General features: G+C 42.6%; 1 protein-coding gene across 1 annotated transcript in view; it reads left to right on the top strand.

The window, feature by feature from the left end:
- The first annotated feature begins 1,748 nt into the window (after positions 1 to 1,748).
- The window catches only part of LOC122548823 (desmocollin-2-like), a 39,359-nt gene continuing 18,974 nt past the window's right edge, over positions 1,749 to 22,133 (top strand). Inside the window, exons 1-9 of the mRNA XM_043687637.1 lie at positions 1,749 to 1,852; positions 2,108 to 2,228; positions 9,828 to 9,921; positions 11,154 to 11,356; positions 14,254 to 14,382; positions 15,946 to 16,101; positions 17,979 to 18,123; positions 19,567 to 19,739; positions 21,430 to 21,564. Of these exons, the coding sequence (XP_043543572.1) occupies positions 2,202 to 2,228; positions 9,828 to 9,921; positions 11,154 to 11,356; positions 14,254 to 14,382; positions 15,946 to 16,101; positions 17,979 to 18,123; positions 19,567 to 19,739; positions 21,430 to 21,564 (1,062 nt within the window). The 5' untranslated portion in view covers positions 1,749 to 1,852; positions 2,108 to 2,201. The remainder of the gene's footprint in view (positions 1,853 to 2,107; positions 2,229 to 9,827; positions 9,922 to 11,153; positions 11,357 to 14,253; positions 14,383 to 15,945; positions 16,102 to 17,978; positions 18,124 to 19,566; positions 19,740 to 21,429; positions 21,565 to 22,133) is intronic.

Here is a 22,133-nt window from a genome sequence, read left to right as displayed (position 1 = left end):
CTGGAGTGACATGCAGGCCAGACCAGGTAAGGATAGCTCTTTATGACAATACAGATGGTTACTATTAGACTAACTTTGAAGTCCAGATTTATTGACTTCAATTTTTACCATTTGACACAATGGGATTTAAATATGTTCTCCCAGATCATTAACCTGGATTACAGTGACTTTACTATTACATTTCTTCCCCATAAACAGGGTGGATGAGGAAAGAACATTTCCTCTTGTAGGAGTTCCTAGAATTAGGAGAGACGCTGTTTCAGTTTAAGGGAGCACCAAATTAAGAGAGAGAAAAGAAATGTTTTTCTCACTGAGAGTCATTGGAACTCTGCCACAAATGACACTGCAAGTGGAGTCTTTGAATACTTTTAAAGATAGAGCTGGGTAGATTCTCGATAAGAAAGTGTATGAGAGGTCATGTGGAGGGTTGGGGAAGTGAAGAGTAGGCAGGAATGTTAAGCATTCTGATTGGTAGTAACTGAGGAGCAAGCAAGAGGAACCCACCCATTTGCTGAAAATTAGTATCAGTTGATCGATACAGAATGTATTCGTCATTTTTAAAGAATCCTGTGAAGTGTCTTAGTCAGCACTGTTCTGACATACATTACCCGATTGGTGAGGAGCAGACCTGTTGTGCCATCTCATGGTCCTTCCTGGTTACCATGGAGATGGAGCTGGTGTATACACATACCTGGGGAACTGGGCTCTGCCCGACAAGTGATGCACAGAGAGGGAAGCCCCACCCCCTTTTGCTGCTGCAAGTAGTGCAGAGGGGAAGGGAGAGATTGCCTGGGGCCTCACCCAGGTGAGGGTTTGGGAGAGGAGGAAACTCACCTGGAGAGTCACCCAGGTATGGTTCTGAGAGAGAGGGTACCTCACTCAGGTGAAGATCAAAGCATCACCCAGGTGAGATTAGATTCCCTACAGTGCGGAAACAGACCATTTGGCCCAACAAGTCCACACCAACCTTCCAAAGAGAACCCACCCAGACCCATTCCCCTACCCTATATTTACCTCTGACTAATGCACCTAACACTATGGGCAATTTAGCATGGCCAATTCACCTGATCTGCACATCTTTGGATTGTGGGAGGTAACCAGAGCACCCAGAGGAAACCCACGCAGACATGGGGAGAATGTGCAAACTCCAGAGTCACCAAGTGTGGGAATTGAACCCAGGTCCCTGTACTGTGAGGCAGCAGTGCATTAGCAGTGAGGGTCTGAGGTAGGAGAGAACTGACTCAGGTGAGGGTCTGGGGGGGGGGGGAACTCACCTGGAGCGTCACCCAGGTGAAGCTCTGAGAGAGGAGGGAACTCACTCAGGTGAAGGTCTGAGGAGGGAACTCACTCAGGTAAGGGTCTGAGGGGGGAACTCACTCAGGTGAGGGTCTGGGGGGGTGGAACTCACCTGGAGCATCACCCAGGTGAGGGTCTGAAGAGGGAACTCACCTGGAGCGTCACCCAGGTGAAGGTCTGAGGAGGGAACTCACCCAGGTGAGGGTCTGGGGGGAACTCACCTGGAGTGTCACTCAGGTGAGGGTTTGAGGAGGGAACTCACCCAGGTGAGGGTCTGGGGGGGAACTCACCTGGAGCGTCACCCAGTTGAAGGTCCAAGAGAGGAGGGAACTCACCTGGAGCATCGCCAGGTAAGTGACTGAGAGAGAGGGGAGGGGAAGGTGTGAGAGAGGAGAGAGGGAGGAGAGAGCTCACCTGGAGCCGCGCCCAGGTGAGTGTGTGAAGGAGAGAGGGCGGGTGTTCACTCCCAGCCAGAGCCTAAAGCCAGTTGTGGGGAAACAAGCGGCCGCCACTCTGAGGAGAAAGCAGCAGGGGGAAGGAGTCACTTTCTTAAAAGGTTACCTTGGACTAGAATAACTTTAGTTGTCTCTTCGCTGGCTTATTTTTTTTAAACGCGTAAAAACCTCATCCATTTCCAGAGTCTGAGCTTCTAGACTTTTTGTAAAGGTGAACTTCGCATTTTTTTTTAGGCGAAATATACATTTTAACGCGGATTTCACATATTTTTCGGAAGGTGTGTTTACCAAAAACAAAAATTACTACTTTTTTTTTAATTACTCGCACAAACTTTTTTTTTTGTTTCACAACCCAGAAAGCTGACCCATCAGTCACTCACCGGCCCCCTCGGCCATCAGCTTCCAGGAGCGACTTTCCGCCGATTCACTTTAGGTGCAAGTTCCCGGGCAATGGCGGCGTTGATCATTTTGCTGCTGGTAAGTCCTCCCTTCACTAAACTGCATCTTTTATTTTTTAAAAAAAAATATAATCAGGTATCGTTTCTATGTTGAGCGTCTCTCTTTCAACTCCTGGACTTTTAAAAGCAGGAAATTTGCAAATGAGCGCACGGCTTGAATACTTTAGAAGTTTGTTATTAATTTAATCCGAGTGGTAGAGAGAAGGGAATAGCAGTTTTAAAAAAAAAGAAACTAAGGGAACTTTGTCTCTCAGTGCTCTGGTGTCTTCCTTTAACATTTTTTAATCAAAATGTGTATCAAAATGTGTATTTTGTGTATCAAAATGAACAAAGTTCAGTCCTGTTTAGTTTTGGACTTTTTGTACTAATTTATGAATGAGAAACGTGAAATTAAACTTTAACCAAGCTTTACCTAGTGAAATTAAGCCAGGTGGTCATTTAGTTTTTTTTTAATGGTCAGATTAAGTTGTCTTGTTTACTTTATTTTCCTTTATTTAAAAGAGGTCATTGCATACACAGAAGAGAACGGGTCTGAATGGGTCACTCTTTCTTCGGAGGGTCGGTGTGGACCTGTTGGGCCGAAGGGCCTGTTTCCACACTGTAGGGAATCTAATCTAATCATACAGTACAAATTTGACACACTTCAAAGCACTCTTGATGTGTCACCACACCTGAGAAATTATGGATATCATTTGCAAACTTATTTTACATATTTTTTTTCTTCTGTGTTTGAACTCTTCAAAATACATTTAGGTTTGTGGGATTTAGGTTTTATTTTCTTGACCTCTTGAACTGCTTTGTAAATACATGATGTGGTGATGCTGGTGTTGGTCTGGGGGTGGACAAAGTTTAAAAATCTCACACCCTGATGAAGGAGCAGTGCTCCAAAAGCTGGTACTTTCAAATAAACCTGTTGGACTATAACTTGGTGTTTGTGATTTTTAACCATTTACATACAGTTCTCTTTAGAGGTCATCCTTACGTGGGCTTGTGAGTTGCCCTAACTCACTGGCCTGTTTGTAATTAAGATTTGTTCGAGGCTGCTAAGTCTTGAATCAACATGTTGTGGTGCAACTCTGGGCTAGGGGGAACTCAAGGTCATAGATTCTGATCCAGAGGTTAGGGCACTACCTATGTCAATGAGCCCAGAGGGAGCATCCATTACAGAGTTTCAATTTGAATGCTGTACAAAACAAAACAAAAAAAAAATCAGATGCAATGTTTTGCATCTGGAAAATCAAGATTTTACAATCCTTATGCAGTATTGGTTATTTTATTTCATTGGTTTGTGAAAGACTGCTGGAGCAGTTTGAATTTAAAAATCAGGCATGATTTTCTGATTGGCAAGTATACTTGTTTTGTAGCAAGTTTCTGCCTTAGACTGTTGAGCATTTATTGCCATTTGATATTTTCTGTATTTGTAGTTACACGGTATTAGAGTTTTCGGTGAAACGTGGTTTACCTGACTGTATTGGTGTTGTTTAAATTTATGATGAGACATAATTAGAAATGCTAGTGATCTGGGCTCTCTATTTCTGTTGCTTGACAGTTTTTTGTTTTGCCGTTTGGTGCTGGATTTTCCTTGCACGTTTCAGGATTGAAATGGGGTTTCTGAGCTTGCAAATTGTGAGACAGTGGATGTGTTTTCTTCTGATTCGGTGTGGAAGCCCTTCTCAGCTTGGCAACACCCCTGGCAATCAGCGGTGAGAGGGTGAAGAAATACTGTGGGGCACCTATACCTTCAGTACAGTGGTTACCTCGGGAGAGGATGGGCTTCTTGGAGGGAATATTTTGACCTGTGAGGGCCCACCCTATGCATGTGACCCCATCATCGGGGCATGGAGGCTCTGTCTCTGGCAATCCTGCAAGACATGGAAGCAGAAACAGACCATTGAGTCTACTCTGCCCTCGAATGAGATGATGATTGGTCTGATGATTCCCAGCTCCACTCTCCTGCCTTTACACCGTAACCCTTGATTTCCTCTGACTGATTAATGATTTGTGTGTCTTGGCCTTCACTATACTTAACGACCCAGCCTTGACAGTAAAGAATTCCACAGACTTACAACTCTCAGATGACATTCCTCTTGAATTGAATATGCAAAAGTTGAATTCTTTAGTAAATGACAGTGGGTTTAACATACCAGAGATTGGTGGGGAAAGTTTGTTTGTTTTATTTTCATGTGTAAATAACAAAACAGTTTGTGGCAAGCCTAGTGAACATAATACCCTGCCTTCAAACACCTTGCCCCTATGCGCCACAACCACCTGATGAAGGAGCAGCGCTCTGAAAGCTCGAGCTTCCAAATAAACCTGTTGGACTATAACCTGGGGTTGTGTGATTTTTAGCTGAAAATGTGTTGCTGGAAAAGCGCAGCAGGTCAGGCAGCATCCAAGGAGCAGGAGAATCGACTTTTCGGGCATGAGCCCTTCTTCAGGAAGCCCTTCTTCGGTTCTCCTGCTCCTTGGCTGCTGCCTGACCTGCTGCGCTTTTCCAGCAACACATTTTCAACTCTGATCTCCAACATCTGCAGTCCTCACTTTCTCCTTGTGTGATTTTTAACTTTGTACATTCCAGTCCAACGCCAGCATCTCCAAATCACCTCTAGAAATGGCTGCATTTGTGTTGTTTAAATCATTTAACATGGATATGTTTAAATATCATCAGTTTTTTTTGTTTTAAAAAAGCCTTCTGTAGATTTTAAAAAATAGTTTCCACGCATTTAAGAAACTCAACCCTGAACGCATACCTTATAATCTACACAATGTACCAGTTCCCAAAGGCTGCTCATGTGGCATGGTCTCAAAGCTGTGCTTAAATGTTATTGGTTTTGGACACCAACAGTTTGATTAATGTTAATCAAACTAACTTTTTTTTGCTGTCCTATTTAACAGATAAAAAATCACACAACACCAGGTTACAGTCCAACTGGTTTATTTGGAAGCACTAGCTTTCTGAGCGCCGCTCCTTCATCAGGTGATTGAAGGAGCAGCACTCCGAAAGCTAGTGCTTCCAATTAAACCTGTTGGACTGTAACCTGGTGTTGTGATTTTTAACTTTGAACAGCCCAGTCCAACACCGGTGTCTCCAAATCATGACTATTTAATAGTCAATGCATAGCCTAAGTTTTGTACATCTCAAAAAGAAGCAGCAATCACTGTAAATTACAACCCCTGGCAAAAGTGAGGACTGCAGATGCTGGAAACCAGAGTTTAGATCAGAGTGGTGCTGGAAAATCCCTGCTTCTCGGATGCTGCCTGACCTGGTGTGCTTTTCCAGCACCACTCTGATCTACAACCCCTGGTCATCAACAACTGTCAACAACTTTGCTTGCTCGCAAACATGTAAATGTTTGTGTTTTCAAATCATGAGATTCATAGAGCACAGAAAAGGCTTTAACCCAATGAGTTTGCACTGACTTAACTACAGTAGTTTCCACCCCCCCCATACCAATGGGGGATATGTTGCAAGACATACCGTGCAACCCCAAAACCACAAGTAGGGGCGAACCCATATATTTAAATGGGAAACGTACTTTCCCAGTAGCCCACCCAGTCCCTGGTTCTGGAACATTCCCCATAATATGTCTGGGTCACAGGTAACTGAAACCATGGAAAACGATTCCGCGGATACAGGGGTTGCCCTGTACCACTCAAAACATGCTAATCCCAATTTCCCAAACTTCTGATTTGATTTTGATTTTAGTGTGTTTTACAATAGGAACTACAGTGAAAAGCTTCCCTTTGTCCAATATCGTAAGATCATAAGGTATAGGAGCAGAAATTAGGCCATTCAGCCCATCAAGTCTGCTCTGCCAATCAATCATGGCTGATAAGTTTCTCAACCCCATTCTCCTGCGTTCTCCCTGTAACCCTTGATCTCCTTGATAATCAAGAACCTATCTATCTCAGTGTTGAATATACTCAATGACCTGGCCTCCACAGTCTTCTGTGGCAATGAATTCGATAGATTCCCCACTCTCTGGCTGATGAAGTTTCTCCTTTATCTCTATTCTAAAAGGTCTTCCCTTTACTCTAAGGCTGTGCCCTTGGATCCTAGTCTCTCGACCAATGGAAACAGTCATAGCGATGTACAGCACAGAAACAGACCCTTTGATCCAACCCGTCCATGCTGACCAGATATCCCAACCCCTTCCTATTTGTATACCCATCCAAATACCTCTTAAATGTTGCAATTGTACCAGCCTCCACCACTTCCACTGGCAGCTCATTCCACACACACCCACCCACTGTGTGAAAAAGATATATCTTTGCCCCCCTCACCCTAAACCTAATCCCTCTAGTTCTAGACTCCCCGACCCCACCTTCCCAGCGTCTACTCTGTCCAGGCCATTCTGTATGTTTCTATTAGATCCCTCTTCAACCTTCTAAACACAGAGTATAAACCCAGAGTCCTCAAATGTTCCTCATATGTTAAGCTTTTCATTCAACATATCCTTGAATGTCATGATATTTGAAGTACTCATTCAGATTTTTTTTCAAGGTTTTAAGGTTTCCACTACATTCCCATCGTGATTTTTGCATGTTTTTGAGTTAGTAAAGTTATTGACAGTAGCTGAGGAGTTGATGACCACAGGTGTAGATTTACCGTGATTGCTGGTTCTTTTTCCAATCAAAGACACGAGGAAATACCTTTTCTAGTGCAACGAGTGGTTCAGATTTGAAATGCACTGCCTGATAGTGTGAAGGTGACCGATTCAAAGTGGAATAAATACTAATTCTAAAGTAGCAGAGGAAATGCTAAAGATCCCACTCTTGCACTTTGTTGAGACTTTCCTGTTTTGAGGAAGCTGTGCAGTATTATCTTACCCTATATAATTCCTGCATTACAATAGACATTGTGCTTTACATGCATCACACTTGAGGACATCCTGTTGTTATATTTAAATAGTATTAGATAAGTTGAACTCTTTTGAAATACATATTGTTTTTATTGAAAAATCATGGTGGTAACACTCTAGTCAGGCTGTGTATGTTGGGAGAGAAATGTTACTTGCTTTTTGTGTACATAAGATTTTTGCATACTTGTTTCTTGATCATGTGTGTATACACCCCCCCCCCCCCACCTCTACCGAATTCAATAATTAGCATTGTAAAAGTAATAGGTAGCTTTGTAGTTCACACTTTTTTTTTGCTGTTTTCCAAGTTAAGAATTTATAACCTTTGTAATATGAATGCGTGCTTTTGTCAGCTGAGCTAAAAACAATGACTGTAGATGCTGGAAACCAGAGTCTAGATTAGAGTGGTGCTGGAAAAGCACAGCAGGTCAGGCAGCATCCGAGGAGCAGCAAAATCGATGTTTCGGGCAAAAGCCCTTCATCAGGAACATTTCTGATGAAGGGCTTTTTCCCAAAACGTCAATTTTGCTTTTCCAGCACCACTCTAATCTAGAATTTTGACAGCTGAGGCCTGGTCTAGTTGGTAAATTTTACTTCTTGAAAAAATACTCGAATTTGCTGCTAATATTTGCTTTGTTAAATAATGTGTAAATTTAAATGTGTCAAGAATGTTTAATTTTTCTCCCAAAGATTTCTGCATTTTCTGGGATAAATAGGTTTACTGTTGTCTATTTTGGATAGACAGATATTCTTCTGGGTTTCAGCACATTGAGGGTATACTGAGGCCATGATTGGTCATAATTATACTGAACAATGGTTTGTATAATGTAATCTTGCTCTGATTTTTCTCTCTCTCATTGTGTTGAAGATGTTACTTGTGCCTTTTTTTAAAGTCAATCCTATGCTACCATGTAAAGCAGCAGCAATTTTAAGCATTCAAATTCTCTAGACTTTTTTTCTTAAAATTAGCTACCCATTGGATGTTGCTGGGCATTTAATTGAACCCTTCCCAGTCACCTTGGTGACTAGATATTTTCAATTCTTTTTTTTCCTCAAGCAAATGAGAGTTGAACTTGTGCATCTGGCTCAGAGTTAGGGACACTACCACTGCACCACAAGACCAGTTGACTGTCGCGGTATTAGTCTGTTATCAAGCAGAATAGGAATACCCTGGGACCATTCAATTCTTTGTTCATTCAGTTTGACCATGGCTGATCTGTAACTCACTTAATCTTTGCTCCAGATTCCGTGATACCTTTCAATAATTTGTCGATTTCTGTAATCTTCAAAATTTCATTTGACTCTCCATTCACAGTTTGTTTGGATTTTCACTTGTGTGTATGTGTGAAAAGATACTTCCTGACTCACCCTAAATGGATGCTCACCTCTCATGCCCAGTGATCTTAAGGAGGCTCCCAATGACCTATGTGAACAAAACGTGAAGGTCTTGTATGATTAAGACTTAAAGTAATAAAGTAAATCAGCAAAACATCAAAGTCACAGAGTCCTAGAGATGTACAGCATGGAAACAGACCCTTCGGTCCAACTCGTCCATGCTGACCAGATAGCCCAACCCAATCTAGTCCTACCTGCCAGCACCCGGCCCATATCCCTCCAAACCCTTCCTATTCATATATCTATCCAGATGCCTTTTAAATGTTGCAGTTGTACCAGCCTCCACCACTTCCTCTGGCAGCTCATTCCATACACCTACCACCCTCTGTGTGAAAAAGTTGCCCTTTTCGGTCTCTTTTATATCTTGCCTCTCACCCTAAACCTGTGCCCTCTAGTTCTGGACTCTACCACCCAAAGGTGAGTCTCTCCCACCCAAGACTTTGTCCATTTACCCTATCCATGCCCCTCACAATTTTATAGACCTCTATAAGGTCTCCCCTCAGCCTCCGATGCTCCAGGGAAAACAGTCCCAGCCTATTCAGCCTCTCCCTGTAGTTCAAATCCTCCAACCCTGGCAATTTCCTTGTAAATCTTTTCTGAACCCTTTCAAGTTTCCGATAGGAAGATGACGATTGCACACAAAATTCCAACAGTGGCCTAACCAATGTCCTATACAGCTGCAACATGACTCCTAACTCCTATACTCAATACTCTGACCAACAAAGTAATTTCATTGAATAATGTTAGTGTAGGTTACAGTAAAGAGTTATGATCAGGTTTGATAAAATGTGACATTGGTCTTAATTCTGAAAATAGAGTTCCTGCTGGATTAGTTTTGTATTATCTCAATATTAGACATTTCATTAATATCAAAAAACACACGATGGATAAAACCTCAGTTAATAACTAAAGTTGAATCAAATTAATATAGAACTCTGTACTTCTAGTCATAATGTAAATGTCTTTAATACTGTTGCACAGGGCTAATCCTAATAATTTACTTTTAATTTGAGTCTTTTCAGAATACTTCTACTTAGTCATGCATCTAAAGAACTACCCGTCATCACTGACTTACACCTGTGGCAGAGCAGCCATTGGTTTCAGTCCTGGAGGGCATTATTGATCCAGATGGGTCTTTACAATAACCATTGCTAGCTTACTGATCACCATGGGAGAGATCACCAGATATGTTTTCAACACTTTCTGTTGATATCTGGCTTTTTGTTTTCATTCCTTTACAGAAATATTTCAGGTATTAATGTGAAAGTTGTATACAATTCTTTGCACGTTTCCACGGTGGTACTGGCAGTGTAAAATTACTTTTGAAACTAAATTTTATTTCATTGGACTATTTTATTTTTTAGATGCTCACAGACTTTGGTGAAGCAAGCATCAACAAACCTGTTGTTGTAACTGTGCAGGGTCCGAATATTAAAGAAAACCAAAAAATTTCAAAAGGTAACCCAACTCAGAGAGCTTGGAAACCTCAGTTTCACTGCTGCACACACTGTCTCAGTTATGCTTACAGTCCTGGGTCTGCAATGCCCTCGTGCTCTCGCTCTCGCTCTCGCTCTCGCTCTCGCTCTCGCTCTCGCTCTCACTCTCACTCTAAAAACTTGCAACTTCGACCAATCTTTTAATTTGTCCTAATGTCTTCTGATATGACGTAGCAACATATTTTGTTTCAACAACTCTTCTTCTTGATGTTCTGTTCTGTTAATGCCCCTCTATAACTGCAGTTTGTTGCTGTCACAGGGCGAGAAATGAAGAAATTGTCTTAATTAGTTTGGAATTTAAAACTCCCAGTTCTCTTAAGTCATCGTTGATATCATCTTTCAGCTTCAATGTTTGACCACAAGCACTTTCTTTGGCAGACAGTTCCAAGGTTCCCCACTCACTGGGTGAAGAATTTTCTCTTCAGCTCTGAACTAAATGGTCTACCATATATTCTGAGTCTGTGACCCTTAGTTTAAGCCTCCAAAGATACAAGTTAGACCATTTCAGACCGAGATGAGGAGAAATGTCTTCACCCAGAGAGTGGCAAGCCTGTGGAATTTTCTGCCACAGAAAACAGTTGGGGCCAAAAACATTGAATGTTTTCAAGAAAGAATCAGATATAGTTCTTGGGGCTAAATAATTCGAAAGGTATGGGGTGAAAAAAGTGGGACAGAGGACTGAGTTCGATGATCAGCCTTGATCCCATTGAGCGGTAGTACAGGCTCGAAGGGCCGGATGGCCTGCTCCTGCTCCAATTTCTTATGTTCCGAGTCTTGAATTAACACTTTTATAGGAGCGAATTTTATAGGGTGCTGCAGCTTCTACCCCTCCGCTCCCCATACCTTTTCTCAGCCACTGTTTGCCATGTACTGTTTGCAAAGCACAACTTTACACTATACTTGGGTACATGTGATGACAATAAACCAAATCAAATCACTTCATGTGCGTGGAGCTGAGCTAAAGACTTGTATTTTGCAATAGTTCAGTTATTGTCCAACTTATCTTGAAAGTAAGGGTCTATTGATCCCTGTCTTCTTCTGTTCCTTACATTTTTCTGTAAGTATGCTTGGTATTTGTTATTCCTTAACCACATTGCACAGAAGACTTCAACGGGTAGTTTTGCCTGCAGCATACACTCGGAAACATGAATTAGCAAATAACCATGCCCTTTCTGTTTGACTCTTTTAATACAGTGGATTTAAAGTATTGTTGCAAAGATATATCACAAGTAAGCACTGATGATCCAGACTTTGGTGTGAAGCCTGATGGCTACTTGTTTGCAACTCGAGCTCTGCATATCAGTGAACAACGGAGTTTTAACATTAATCTACGAGATTCACTGACGCTGGTGTGTTGCACAATTCGGGTCCATTTGTTGATCCAGCCAAACTTGCAGGTAAACAACTTGACTTATTGGTTTAATCCCTTCCTTCATGGCCTCGGCGAACCGTACTCCGTAACGGTGAAGTAACTTGAATGTTTCGTGCAAAGTGATGTTGCTGAGTCCCACAGTCCTCAATGACGATACGTCTGTGCTATTTCTTGGCTGCGCAAAATGAACCGGTTTCTTGCCCTCCTTTTTTTGTTTTTGACTCCAGTAGACTGATTCACCAAGGTGTTGCCTCTGATGGGGATTTTAGTTTTTTTGCTTTTGAAGAAAGTCTTGGTAGATTCCAGTTGTTATCTTTTGGAGCATAGAAGACTGAGTGGGACCTGATAGAGGTGTATAAGATTTATGAGGGGCATAGACAAGGTGAATAGAAAGGAGCTATTCCCCTTAGAAGGATTAATAATAAGGCAGCATCAATTTAAAGTGAAAGGTTTAGAAAGGATTTAAGGAACCTTTTTTCATTTTGAGGTAGTGGAGGGTCTACCGTGGAACTTGGCAAAGTTAAATTTACAGTAAAGTGGGTTTCTGGAATGCACTGTCTGGGAGGGTAGTTGATGCAGGTAATCACGTTATCTTTTAAAAAGTATGTGGATGAGCACTTGAAATGTCATTACATTCAAGGCTATGGGCCTCATACAGGCAAGTGGGACTAGTGTGGATAGGTTAGCATAGACTTGATGGGCTGAAGGGATTCTGACTCTGGATTAACCCATGGCTGTTTGAGAGTCACATGTGACTTCTCTTAATGCCAGCTGGAGTCTCCAGGGGCAATGAGCAGGGACTACTCTGCTTTCGTTGAGTGTGGCTATCCTACTGTATCAGCCGATCATTTGTGAGGCTGGAGCTCTGATCTTCCACTTGCTAGCGTTGCCATAGTGCTAGGGATGGGAGTGAGGTTGGAGAAGGGAGGACAAAAGAGATTACTGATGTTCCATCACTATTCTAGAGGCTGAGATTCTGTTCCTACGGCATTAACGACAATGATTCTGTTGATTGTTATTTTATAAATCTGTTGTCGACTTATGGCTCCGTAGGGGGCACTTGCCCTTGACATCCTAACTTTATGGGAGGGGGTGATAGTCTTGTGATATTGCCTCTAGGCTATCAATCCAGACCCAGGCAATATTCTGGGGATTTGGGTTTGAATCTTGCAGGTGGTGCAATTTGAATTCAAGAAAGTCTGGGATTAAGAATCGTATAATGACCATTAAACCATTGCCAATTGCCAAATGAACCCATCTGGTTCACTGATGTCCTTGTGAGGAGGGAAATTGCTGTCATTGCCATGGGTTTGGAGTCACATGGAGGCCAGACCAGGTATTGCGGTTTAAATGCCCCCTGGGCTGTTAGGGATGGGTAATAAATGCCAGCCCAGCCAGTGATGCCCACATCCTATGAATGAACCTTTTTTTAAAAAAAGACATGCTAGAAGCTTGAGCATGTAATGTAGACTATCTCTCTGAGTGAGTGCCTTTCGGGTGAAATGTTAAAACAAGACAGCACGGTGACTCCGCTGCTTCAGGGACCCAGCTTGCACCCTCGGGCGACTGAGTGTTTGTGCAAACCTCGCACAGACATTCTGTCTATGTCTGTGTGTGTTTTCCCCCCCCCCCCCATAGTCCAAAGATGCGCAGGTTAGGGTGCATTGGCTGTGCAAAGTTGCCCATAGTGTCCAGGATGTGTGGGTTAGATGGATTAGCTATAGGGAATACAAAGTTAGGGATGCGGTGGGGGAGAGTGGAATCCTCTTTGGAAGGTCAGTGTGGACCTGATGGGCCGAATGGCCTGCTTCCATGCTGTAGGCTTCTAAAACTGTGGGGTTTTGCAGCACAGTCGTACTGAACCCAACCTGGTAGCCAGAAAACCTGTGTACAAATCCCACCTCCAGAGTTATCAGATTATAAATAAACTTGTACACAGATGTATAGTCATAGAGCTGTGCCCTTCAGTCCAACTTGTCCACACTGACCAAATATCCTAAATTAATCTAGTCCCATTTGCCAGCACTTGGCCCATACCACTCCAAACCCTTCCTATTCATATACCCAATCCAGATGCCTTTTAAATGCTATCATTATACCAGCCTCCACCACTTCCTCTGGCAGCTCATTCCATACACACACCATCCTCTGCTTGAAAAAGTTGCTCCTTGGATCCCTTTTTTTAAATCTTTCCCCTCTCCCCCTAAACCTATGCCCTCTAGTTCTAGACTCCCTGATCCCAGGAAAAGACTTTGTCTATTTATCCTATCCATGCCCCTCATGATTTTATAGACCTCTATAAGGTCACCCCTCAGCCTCTGACGCTCCAGGGAAAACAGCCCCAGCCTTCAGCCTCTCCCTATATCTCAAACTGTCCAACCCCAGCAACAGCCTTGTAAATCTTTTGAGTCCTTTCACGTTTTACAACGTCCTTCCTGTAGCAGGGAGACCAGAATTGCACAGTGTTCCAAAAGTGGCCTAACCAATGTCCTGTGCAGCAGCAACACGACTTCCCAATTCGTATACTCAATGCACCGACCAATAAAGGCAAGCATACCAAATACCACCTTCACTGTCCTGTCTACCTGCAGCTGTACTTTCAAGGAACTATTAACCTAAAACAACAACCCCATCTGTCCCCATTCTGCTGGATGTAAAACATCATGGATGTACTTGAGTGTAAGACTTCTACTTAGTGTCCTAGTCCTAGTCCATGTATGTCCCTCAATTAGCATCATTCACGGGGAAAAAGGGACCCACCCATTTAATTCTGTTTGTGGGACTTTGAAAGTCATGGTCTGTGTTTACATCATTGACATTCTTTGAGCAAATGTATCTTTGTCTGTAAAGAGTTTGAAAGACTCTGAGGTTGTGAAGCTGAATGAGGTTAATGTTGCCTCCTGTCGTGCTTAATATTTTCAGCATGAATTAAAAGAACGTGTTCGATCCAAGCGTGCAGTAATACTGCGACGTCAGAAACGGAGGTGGAGACCTCTTCCATTTTCTATCACTGAGAATGACGCTGGACCTTTCCCCAAGTATGTTCAAACTGTAAGTTGCAACGTTTTTATTCAAGTCAAACTGATGTTATGATCGCAATTGCTGATACTGGACAAGTTACAAAGAAACATAGAGAAGAGGAGTAGGCTTTTGTGTCTGCTTCACCATTCAATATGATCATGGCTGATCATCCAACTCAATATCCTGTTCCTGCTATCTTCCCCCATCGCTTTGATTGCTCTAGCCTGTAGAATTATATATACAGGTCGTTCTGCTATAACGCACGTTTCTTTAATGTGAATTTGCTATAACACGATTGACCAACTGGGGACACTGTTTCTATAGTGCGAATGTATTGGTTACAATGGGTGGCACAGTGGTTAGCACTGCTGCCTCACAGCGCCAGAGTGGGTTCAATTCCCGCCTCAGGCGACTGACTCTGTGGAGTTTGCACATTCTCCCTGTGTCTGCATGGGTTTCCTCCGGGTGCTCCGGTTTCCTCCCACAGTCCAAAGATGTGCAGGTCAGGTGAATTGGCCATGCTAAATTGCCCGTAGTGTTAGGTAAAGGGGTAAATGTAGGGGAATGGGTGGGTTACGCTTCGGCGGGTCGGTGTGGACCTGTTGGGCCGAAGGGCCTGTTTCCACACTGTAAGTAATCTAATCTAATCTAATCTAATCACAATGCGATTCTCGTCCCGTTCGTTTAAATGGTGCTGCTGTTAGGCAATATTCGGAATTATGTGAGAGTAGAATTACTGCGTTATAGCTGAAGTGACTGTAACTCCTCCTAGGAAACATTCAGTGATTTGGTGTCAACTGCTTTCTGTGACAGAGAAGTCAGATTCAAGCAAGAAACCGGGCCTGATAGATTTGAGAGTTTTATTTCTGCAGTTGGTTACAATGGTGGTTAGTCACCACATGTGTTTACATGAGGCTGCTGATGTTCTTTTAACAGAAGAACATGAATTCATTACACAAAAAAAAGTTATACATAAATCAGTTTGTGAAGATCTTAACATAGACCTCTATTCAATCTTTTTCTCTTCTGTAAAGTTTTCAGATACTTGGTGAAATATCCCTGCTATCTTTAATTTTACTTTGCTTAATTGACTTCTTCGGGTATTCTGGACTGCTGAAACAGTTTTTAAAGACTTCTTTCCAGTTCTGAGGGCTGGGTTTCTTTTAGTTATTATGGTCTAAAAGCCTCTTTAAAAACTTTCCACCTAGAGATTCTGACACCTAACAAATTGTTGTGGTTCTGTTCGCCGAGCTGTGAATTTGTGTTGCAGACATTTTGTCCCCTGTCTAGGTGACATCCTCAGTGCTTGGGAGCCTCCTGTGAAGCGCTTCTGTGATCTTTCCTCCGGCATTTATAGTGATTTGTATCTGCCGCTTCCGGTTGTCAGTTCCAGCTGTCCGCTGCAGTGGCCGGTATATTGGGTCCAGGTCGATGTGCTTATTGTTTGATTCCCATCCACAGATTCAAATCAATAAGCACATGGTGTCCAATGTACTCCTACTCTGACTGTTCATCCATCAAAGTGAAAAGTGGAAATTGCACTAACATTTAATTGACTCTTGATTTTTTTTTTTTCTTTTTCTTTTCCCCCAGATAAGATCAGAGTATGAGCAGAACTATACATTGTTGTACAAAATTACCGGACAAGGAGTCGATCGTCCTCCATTGGGTTTTTTCCGTATTGAACCCGAGACGGGTAAAATATTTGTGTTACAGACCGTGGATCGTGAAGAGTACCCGTCATTTAGCGTAAGTGTCTCTAATGGTCTTCATCTGTACTTGCATATGGTAACTTGGCAGCAAAGCCTTGAATGAGTTACGTTTGTTATGGCTTGAGATTAAACTGAGGAATAGCCTGATGTTTGCAGTCAGTGCTGACAGAGTGTTTGTTCATCATTTGTTATGTTTTCAGCTGCTTATAATAGAGAGTAACACCAAAATTTCCATGTTGAACAGAGGGTGAACTCTTGGTCTCAATTTGGTCCATGCTTAATTGACTTATTGATTTGATTTGTTCTACTCACATGTATCTAAGTACAGTGAAAAGCTTTGTTTTTGCGAGCAGTACAGGCAGATCGTAGCAAACAAGGACGTACAGATCATAGGGTATTTAGACAGCGAGGCAAAAGGTTTATGGCTGAACAGGAGGTGCACAAAGCAAGATCACCATTATTTGAAGTTAGAGATGTCAATTTGTCATTTAATTACAACAGGGAAGAAGCTGTTCTTGGATCTGCTGTGTGTGTGTTCAAGCATCTGTATCTTTTGCCTGATGGAAGAGACTGGAAGAGCGCATTACCAGGGTACATTGAACAGTACAGTACAGCACAGAACAGTACAGGCCCTTCGGCCCTCGATGTTGTGCTGACCTTTTATCCTACTCGAACATCAAACTAACCTACATACCCTTCATTGTACTAACTTCCATGTGCCTATCCAAGAATTGGTGAAATGTCCCTAATGTGTCTGACTCTACTACTTGGGCAGCACAGTGGCTTAGTGGTTAGCGCTGTTGCCTCACAGCAGGTTCGATTCCAGCCTTGGGTGACTGTGCAAACTCCACAGGCATGGGGAGAATGCCTGTGTATGGGTTTCCTTCGGGTGCTCTGGTTTCCTCCCACAATCCAAAGATTTGCAGATAAGGTGAATTGGCCATGCTAAATTACCCAGAGTGTTCAGGGATGTGTGGGTGAGGCGCATTAGTCTGCAGTAGATTTGGAGTAATAGGGGAATGCGTCTGGGTGGGTTACTCTTCGGAGGGTCAGTGTGGATTTGTTGGGCTGAAAGGCCTGTTTCCACACTGTGGAGATTCTGGACCACTGGCACCCACCACCTACCACTCTGTGTAAAGAACCTACCTCTTGACATCTCCACTAAACCTTCCTCCAATCACCTTAAAATTATGCCCCCTCATGTTAGACATCTCTGCCATGGGGAAAAGTCTCTGGCTTTACAAGGATTTACAAGGACTCCATCTATGCCTCTCAACATCTTAGTGGGAGGGGTCTTTGATGTTGGCAGCCTTTCCGCGACAATGAGAAATGTAAATGAAGTCCATGGATGGGAGCTTGGCTTGCGTGATAGTCTGGGCTGTACACACCACCTTCTGTAGTTTCTTACCGTCCTGGGCAGAGCAGATGCCGTACCAGGCCATTATGTACCCAGAATGCTTTTTACGATGCATCTGTAAAAGTTGGTGAGGGTCCTTATGGACATGCCATTTTGTGAGCCACCTGAGGAAGAAGAGGCGTTGTTGTGCCTCCTTGGCCATCGCATCAATGTGGGAGGTTCAGGGCAGGTTGTTGGTTATCATTATAAGTAGGGATGTGGTGCAGTGATAATATTACTGGACCAGTAGTCTAGAATCCTAGGCTAATGATTGGGGGAGAAATGTAACATGCTGGAAATCTGAAACAAACAGAATTCTGGAGAAACTGCACAGGTCTGGCAGAATCTGTTGAGAGAGGAACAGAGTTAATGTTCTAAGTCCAGTCAAACTTCCCTTCAAAATGGAATTCTTCCAAAGAATCTTCTTGAGATCCCCCTGACTCTATTTTGGTTATACTTGTTAAAAAGGGATCATATGATTGTGGGCAAATTGTAAGAGTTTCTCTTCAATTCCACAGCTGACTGGGACAGCAAGAACCAAGGAAGGATTTGTTCCTGAATATCCGCTTGATCTGACTGTCAAAGTAAATGATGTGAATGATAATACCCCTACATTTAATGAAGAGACGTTCATTGCAAATGTAGCTGAAGGTTCACCAGTTGGTAAGGATATATCGGCCTCAAGAATTTTATAATTGGAAGTATTTAATTGAAGTTATCAGTGATATACTTGTAGATACATGGAGACTACCAGTCTTGCGGTGTTCTGTTTGATATCCAGTGGAAACTAGGAAAGTGCACAAGGGAGATTAGCGCTGACTGTCAGGTTAACCTTCTGTTGCAGTCTTTGATTGTCTTGGTCACCATTACTTTGTGGCAAAAATCTCATCTGGTTTGCTAACTTTCCTTAGGAAAGCAAATCTGTCATCCTTACCCAGTCTGGTCTACCTGTGACTCCAGAACTGCAGTAATGTCTTGACTCTCTGCTTTTGATATGACCGAGCAAGACACTTAATTCAAGGGGTAGTTAGAGACCGGCAACAAATGCTGGCTTTGCCATTGATGATGGAGTTTAATTTAGATAAATGTGAGGTGCTGCATTTTTGGAAAGGCAAATCAGGGCAGGATTTATACACTTAATGTTCAAGTCCTGGGGAGTGTTGCAGAACAAAGAGACCTTGGAGTGCAGGTTCATAGTTCATTGAAAGTGGAGTCACAGGTCGATAGGAGAGTGAAGAAGACATTTGGTCTGCTTTCCTTTATTGGTCAGAACATTGAGTATAAGAGTTCGGAGGTCATGTCCTATACAGCTGCAACATTTGGTTTGGCCACTTTTGGGAATACTGTGCAATCCTGTTCTCCCTGCTGTAGGAAAGATGTTGTGAAACTTGAAAGGGTTCAGAAAAGATTTACAAGGATGTTAGCTGCCAGATGAAGTGGTGAAGGCTGGTACAATTGCAACATTTAAAAGGCATTTGGATGGGTATATGAATAGGAAGGGTTTGGAGGGATATGGGCCGGGTGCTGGCAGGTAGGACTAGATTGGGTCGGGATATCTGGTCAGTATGCATGAATTGGACCGAAGGGTCTGTTTCTGTGCTGTTTATCTCTGACACTCTAGCTCCACGTGACAGAATCAAGAAAGGGCACGTTGTTGAGACACATATGCCCCAGGATACTAGCCGAGGTCACTTTGGCCACTTTCTGGGCTGTGTTGCCTGTGTGAAACCTCTGACTTCTGAATTTGAACAGATGTTTGTGAGCACATCAATGTGTCACATTTTGTTTTGATTGCTGTACTCTGCAGGATGAATTTCTAAGTACGTTAAGCTTTTCGTTTTAGGTTATGTCTGCTGATTTTTGTTTGTAGTTGTGTCCCAAGTTTTTTTTTATTTAAAAGGACAAGCTGTCCTTGGTATGTGGGTATCTATTTTAATTGTACCAGCCCAGGAAAAATGAAACCAATTGACATCACCTTAACTATCAGTATCCTGTGTGCCATTGAGTAGGTGGACATGGAGGAGTCCATTTTTTTTATAATAAACTTTCTCAATGTAACTTTTCCTGAAAGCAGCTGTTAATTATCCTTTGCACTTTCAATTTTAGGCACATCTTTCTTCAAGCTTATAGCTACTGACCTTGATGAGCCCAATACATTAAATACTCTGCTTCGTTACAAGATTATGTCTCAGGAACCAGCCTCAAAGTTTGGCCAACTATTCTCTGTTGATGAGCGAACGGGCGAACTCAAAACAAAGACTGATAAACTCGACCGAGAGGTAAGCCTGCTTTCAAACTCCTTTTTCAAAGTGTGATTCTCAGCAGGATTGTGCGTGTTCTTATACCCCGAAGGACTGCAGCAGTTTGAGAAGGTAGCTCGCTCCCACCCTTGAGGGCTTTTGGGGATTGATGTTGGATGTTGGCCCCATCCAGTGCGCAAATAAAAATAAAACATTGTAATTCTTGGATCTAAAAGTGCAAGAGTTTGAAATTCACAGCCTGTTAATTTACATCGGAGAGAGCAAGCTGTGTGGCACCATCCTGTTGGTGGTGCAGGAGACCATGAAAATTTCCAGTGCTGGAAAACCCTTTGGGAGCTAGACCCTCCACATCCTCTGAAATGTTTTGTTTTCCTATCACGTGGTGTCTGTCACGTCCAAATGTATCAATGTTTTGTTTCATTTCCCCCCAAGTGTGTGCAGTTCAGGTGTAATACATGTTAAGATGATCAAGTTCAGCTTAGTTCTTGCTGCGCGTCCCTCCAAACAAAAAACAAAGAACTACAGATGCTGGAAATCAGAAATTGCTGGAAAAACCTCCACAGATCTGGCAGCATCTGTGGAGAGAAAGCAGAGTTAACGTTTTGGGTGCAGTGACCTAGGTCTCGCTCTGAAGACTGTGATCGGTTTAGCTCAGTTGGCTGGACAGTTGGTATGCGAAACAGTGTGATGCCTACAGCATGGGTTTAATCCCCACACTGGCTGAGGTTACTATGAAGGGCTCTCCTTCTCACCCTCTCCCCTCACTTGAGGTTTGATGACCCTCAGGTTAATCATCACCAGTCACCTCTCTTCAATGAGAGAGCAGCTCAATGGTCTGGTAAGACTGTGCTGACGCACAGTCAGTTCTGAAGAAGGCTCACTGGACCCGAAATATTAACTCTTGATTTCTCTCAGCAAATGCTGCAAGACCTACTGAGTTTTCCCAACAATTCCTGATTTTGTTACTTCTTGCCCGTATCTTGGGAGTCAGTTGGCTTGGCTAAAGCATCTAGAGCTTTGGGATGATTCCTTCAGAATAAGGGGCTGGTTATATAGGGCAGGGACTTTAAAAACACAATGTCCCACTGTTATGTGAAAATTTGGCATTTTTTGCCTTGAAGAGCAATTGATTCTCTGTCATTGGTGTAAGTATATTCAAGGCAGAGATTATTATATTAAGGGATTTGTGAGCAAGGAGGCACAGTTAGTGTGTGTGAAGGCAGTCTGCTATGATCTTTTAAATGGCTGAGCAGTTTTGATAGGACCCGTTGACTGAACATTATATCCTTGGGACATTCTCCTGCACTTCTGACCATTACCCTGGTTAAATAATCATTTAGTGGCCCCTCAAATGCCTTAATTGAACTTGTCTCTGTCATGTTTTCAGCAAGTGGATTTCTGACCCTAACTACTCTGCAGGAAGTATTTTTTCCTCAACTTTGTATTTTTTTCCTTTTGTAAATTACTTTCAAACTGTGTCCTCTGCCTCACGAAAAGTTAAAAGTGGGAACAACTTCTTCCGATCTACTCAGCCCATACCTCACATGAGTTTGAAAATGTTAAATCAAATATCCTCATTGCCTTCACCCCTCGGAAACCTGTCGCAACTTTTTTCCAACTTTGTGGAACAGGGCATTTTTTGAGTTAAAAGTTTTGAAAATTATCGTTGTGTGGCATTGTTTCACAATCGAACGTTCAATACCTCTAGGAGCAGGACACTTACACACTCACAGTCGAGGTGAGAGACATGGAGGGAAAACCTTACGGATTATTTTCTACGGGAACTGTTGTTGTGCACGTTACTGATGTGAATGACCATACTCCAACATTTAGGACCAACAAAGTAAGTTGTTGTGGAAAATAAGTCAATATAAATAAAATATGTTGTTTTTCTGCTGACCTGACTTGAGCATCAGTGCAGGTTTGTTGCTAAGAAAGAGTGCAGCCAGCTCATTATTCTTTGGCTATTATCGTAGAGTATTTCAGTTAGGTCTAGTCTTCTCTTCACTGTTTTCTATCCTTCAAGTAATTATCCCATTCCTTATTGAAAATTGTAATTGAATCGCTGTCCTCCACAATGTTTTCTTGGCTGCACATTCCAGACCACACAATAACATACTCCTTGTCATTCCTCTTGGCTTCTTGCCATTTGTGACCACTGGTTACTGACCAGAAGGAGGCCGTTCAGCCCATCATGGCTGTTCTAGCTATCTGATTGAACATTATATCCTGGGGCCATTCTCCTGCATTTCTGTTAGTTACTCTGGTTAACCAGTCATTTGGTGGCCCCTGAAATGCCTTTAATTGAATTTGCCTCCATCATGTTTTCAGCAAGTGGGGTCTGACCGTAACTACTCAGCAGGAAGTGTTTTTTCCTCAACTTTGTATTTTCTTATTTTGTAAATTACTTTT

This window comes from Chiloscyllium plagiosum, chromosome 4 (genome assembly GCF_004010195.1).
Source record: "Chiloscyllium plagiosum isolate BGI_BamShark_2017 chromosome 4, ASM401019v2, whole genome shotgun sequence".
In the NCBI taxonomy this organism is placed as follows: domain Eukaryota; kingdom Metazoa; phylum Chordata; class Chondrichthyes; order Orectolobiformes; family Hemiscylliidae; genus Chiloscyllium; species Chiloscyllium plagiosum.
Note: the sequence above shows the minus strand (reverse complement) of the source record. Positions and strands in the feature narration are given on the sequence as shown.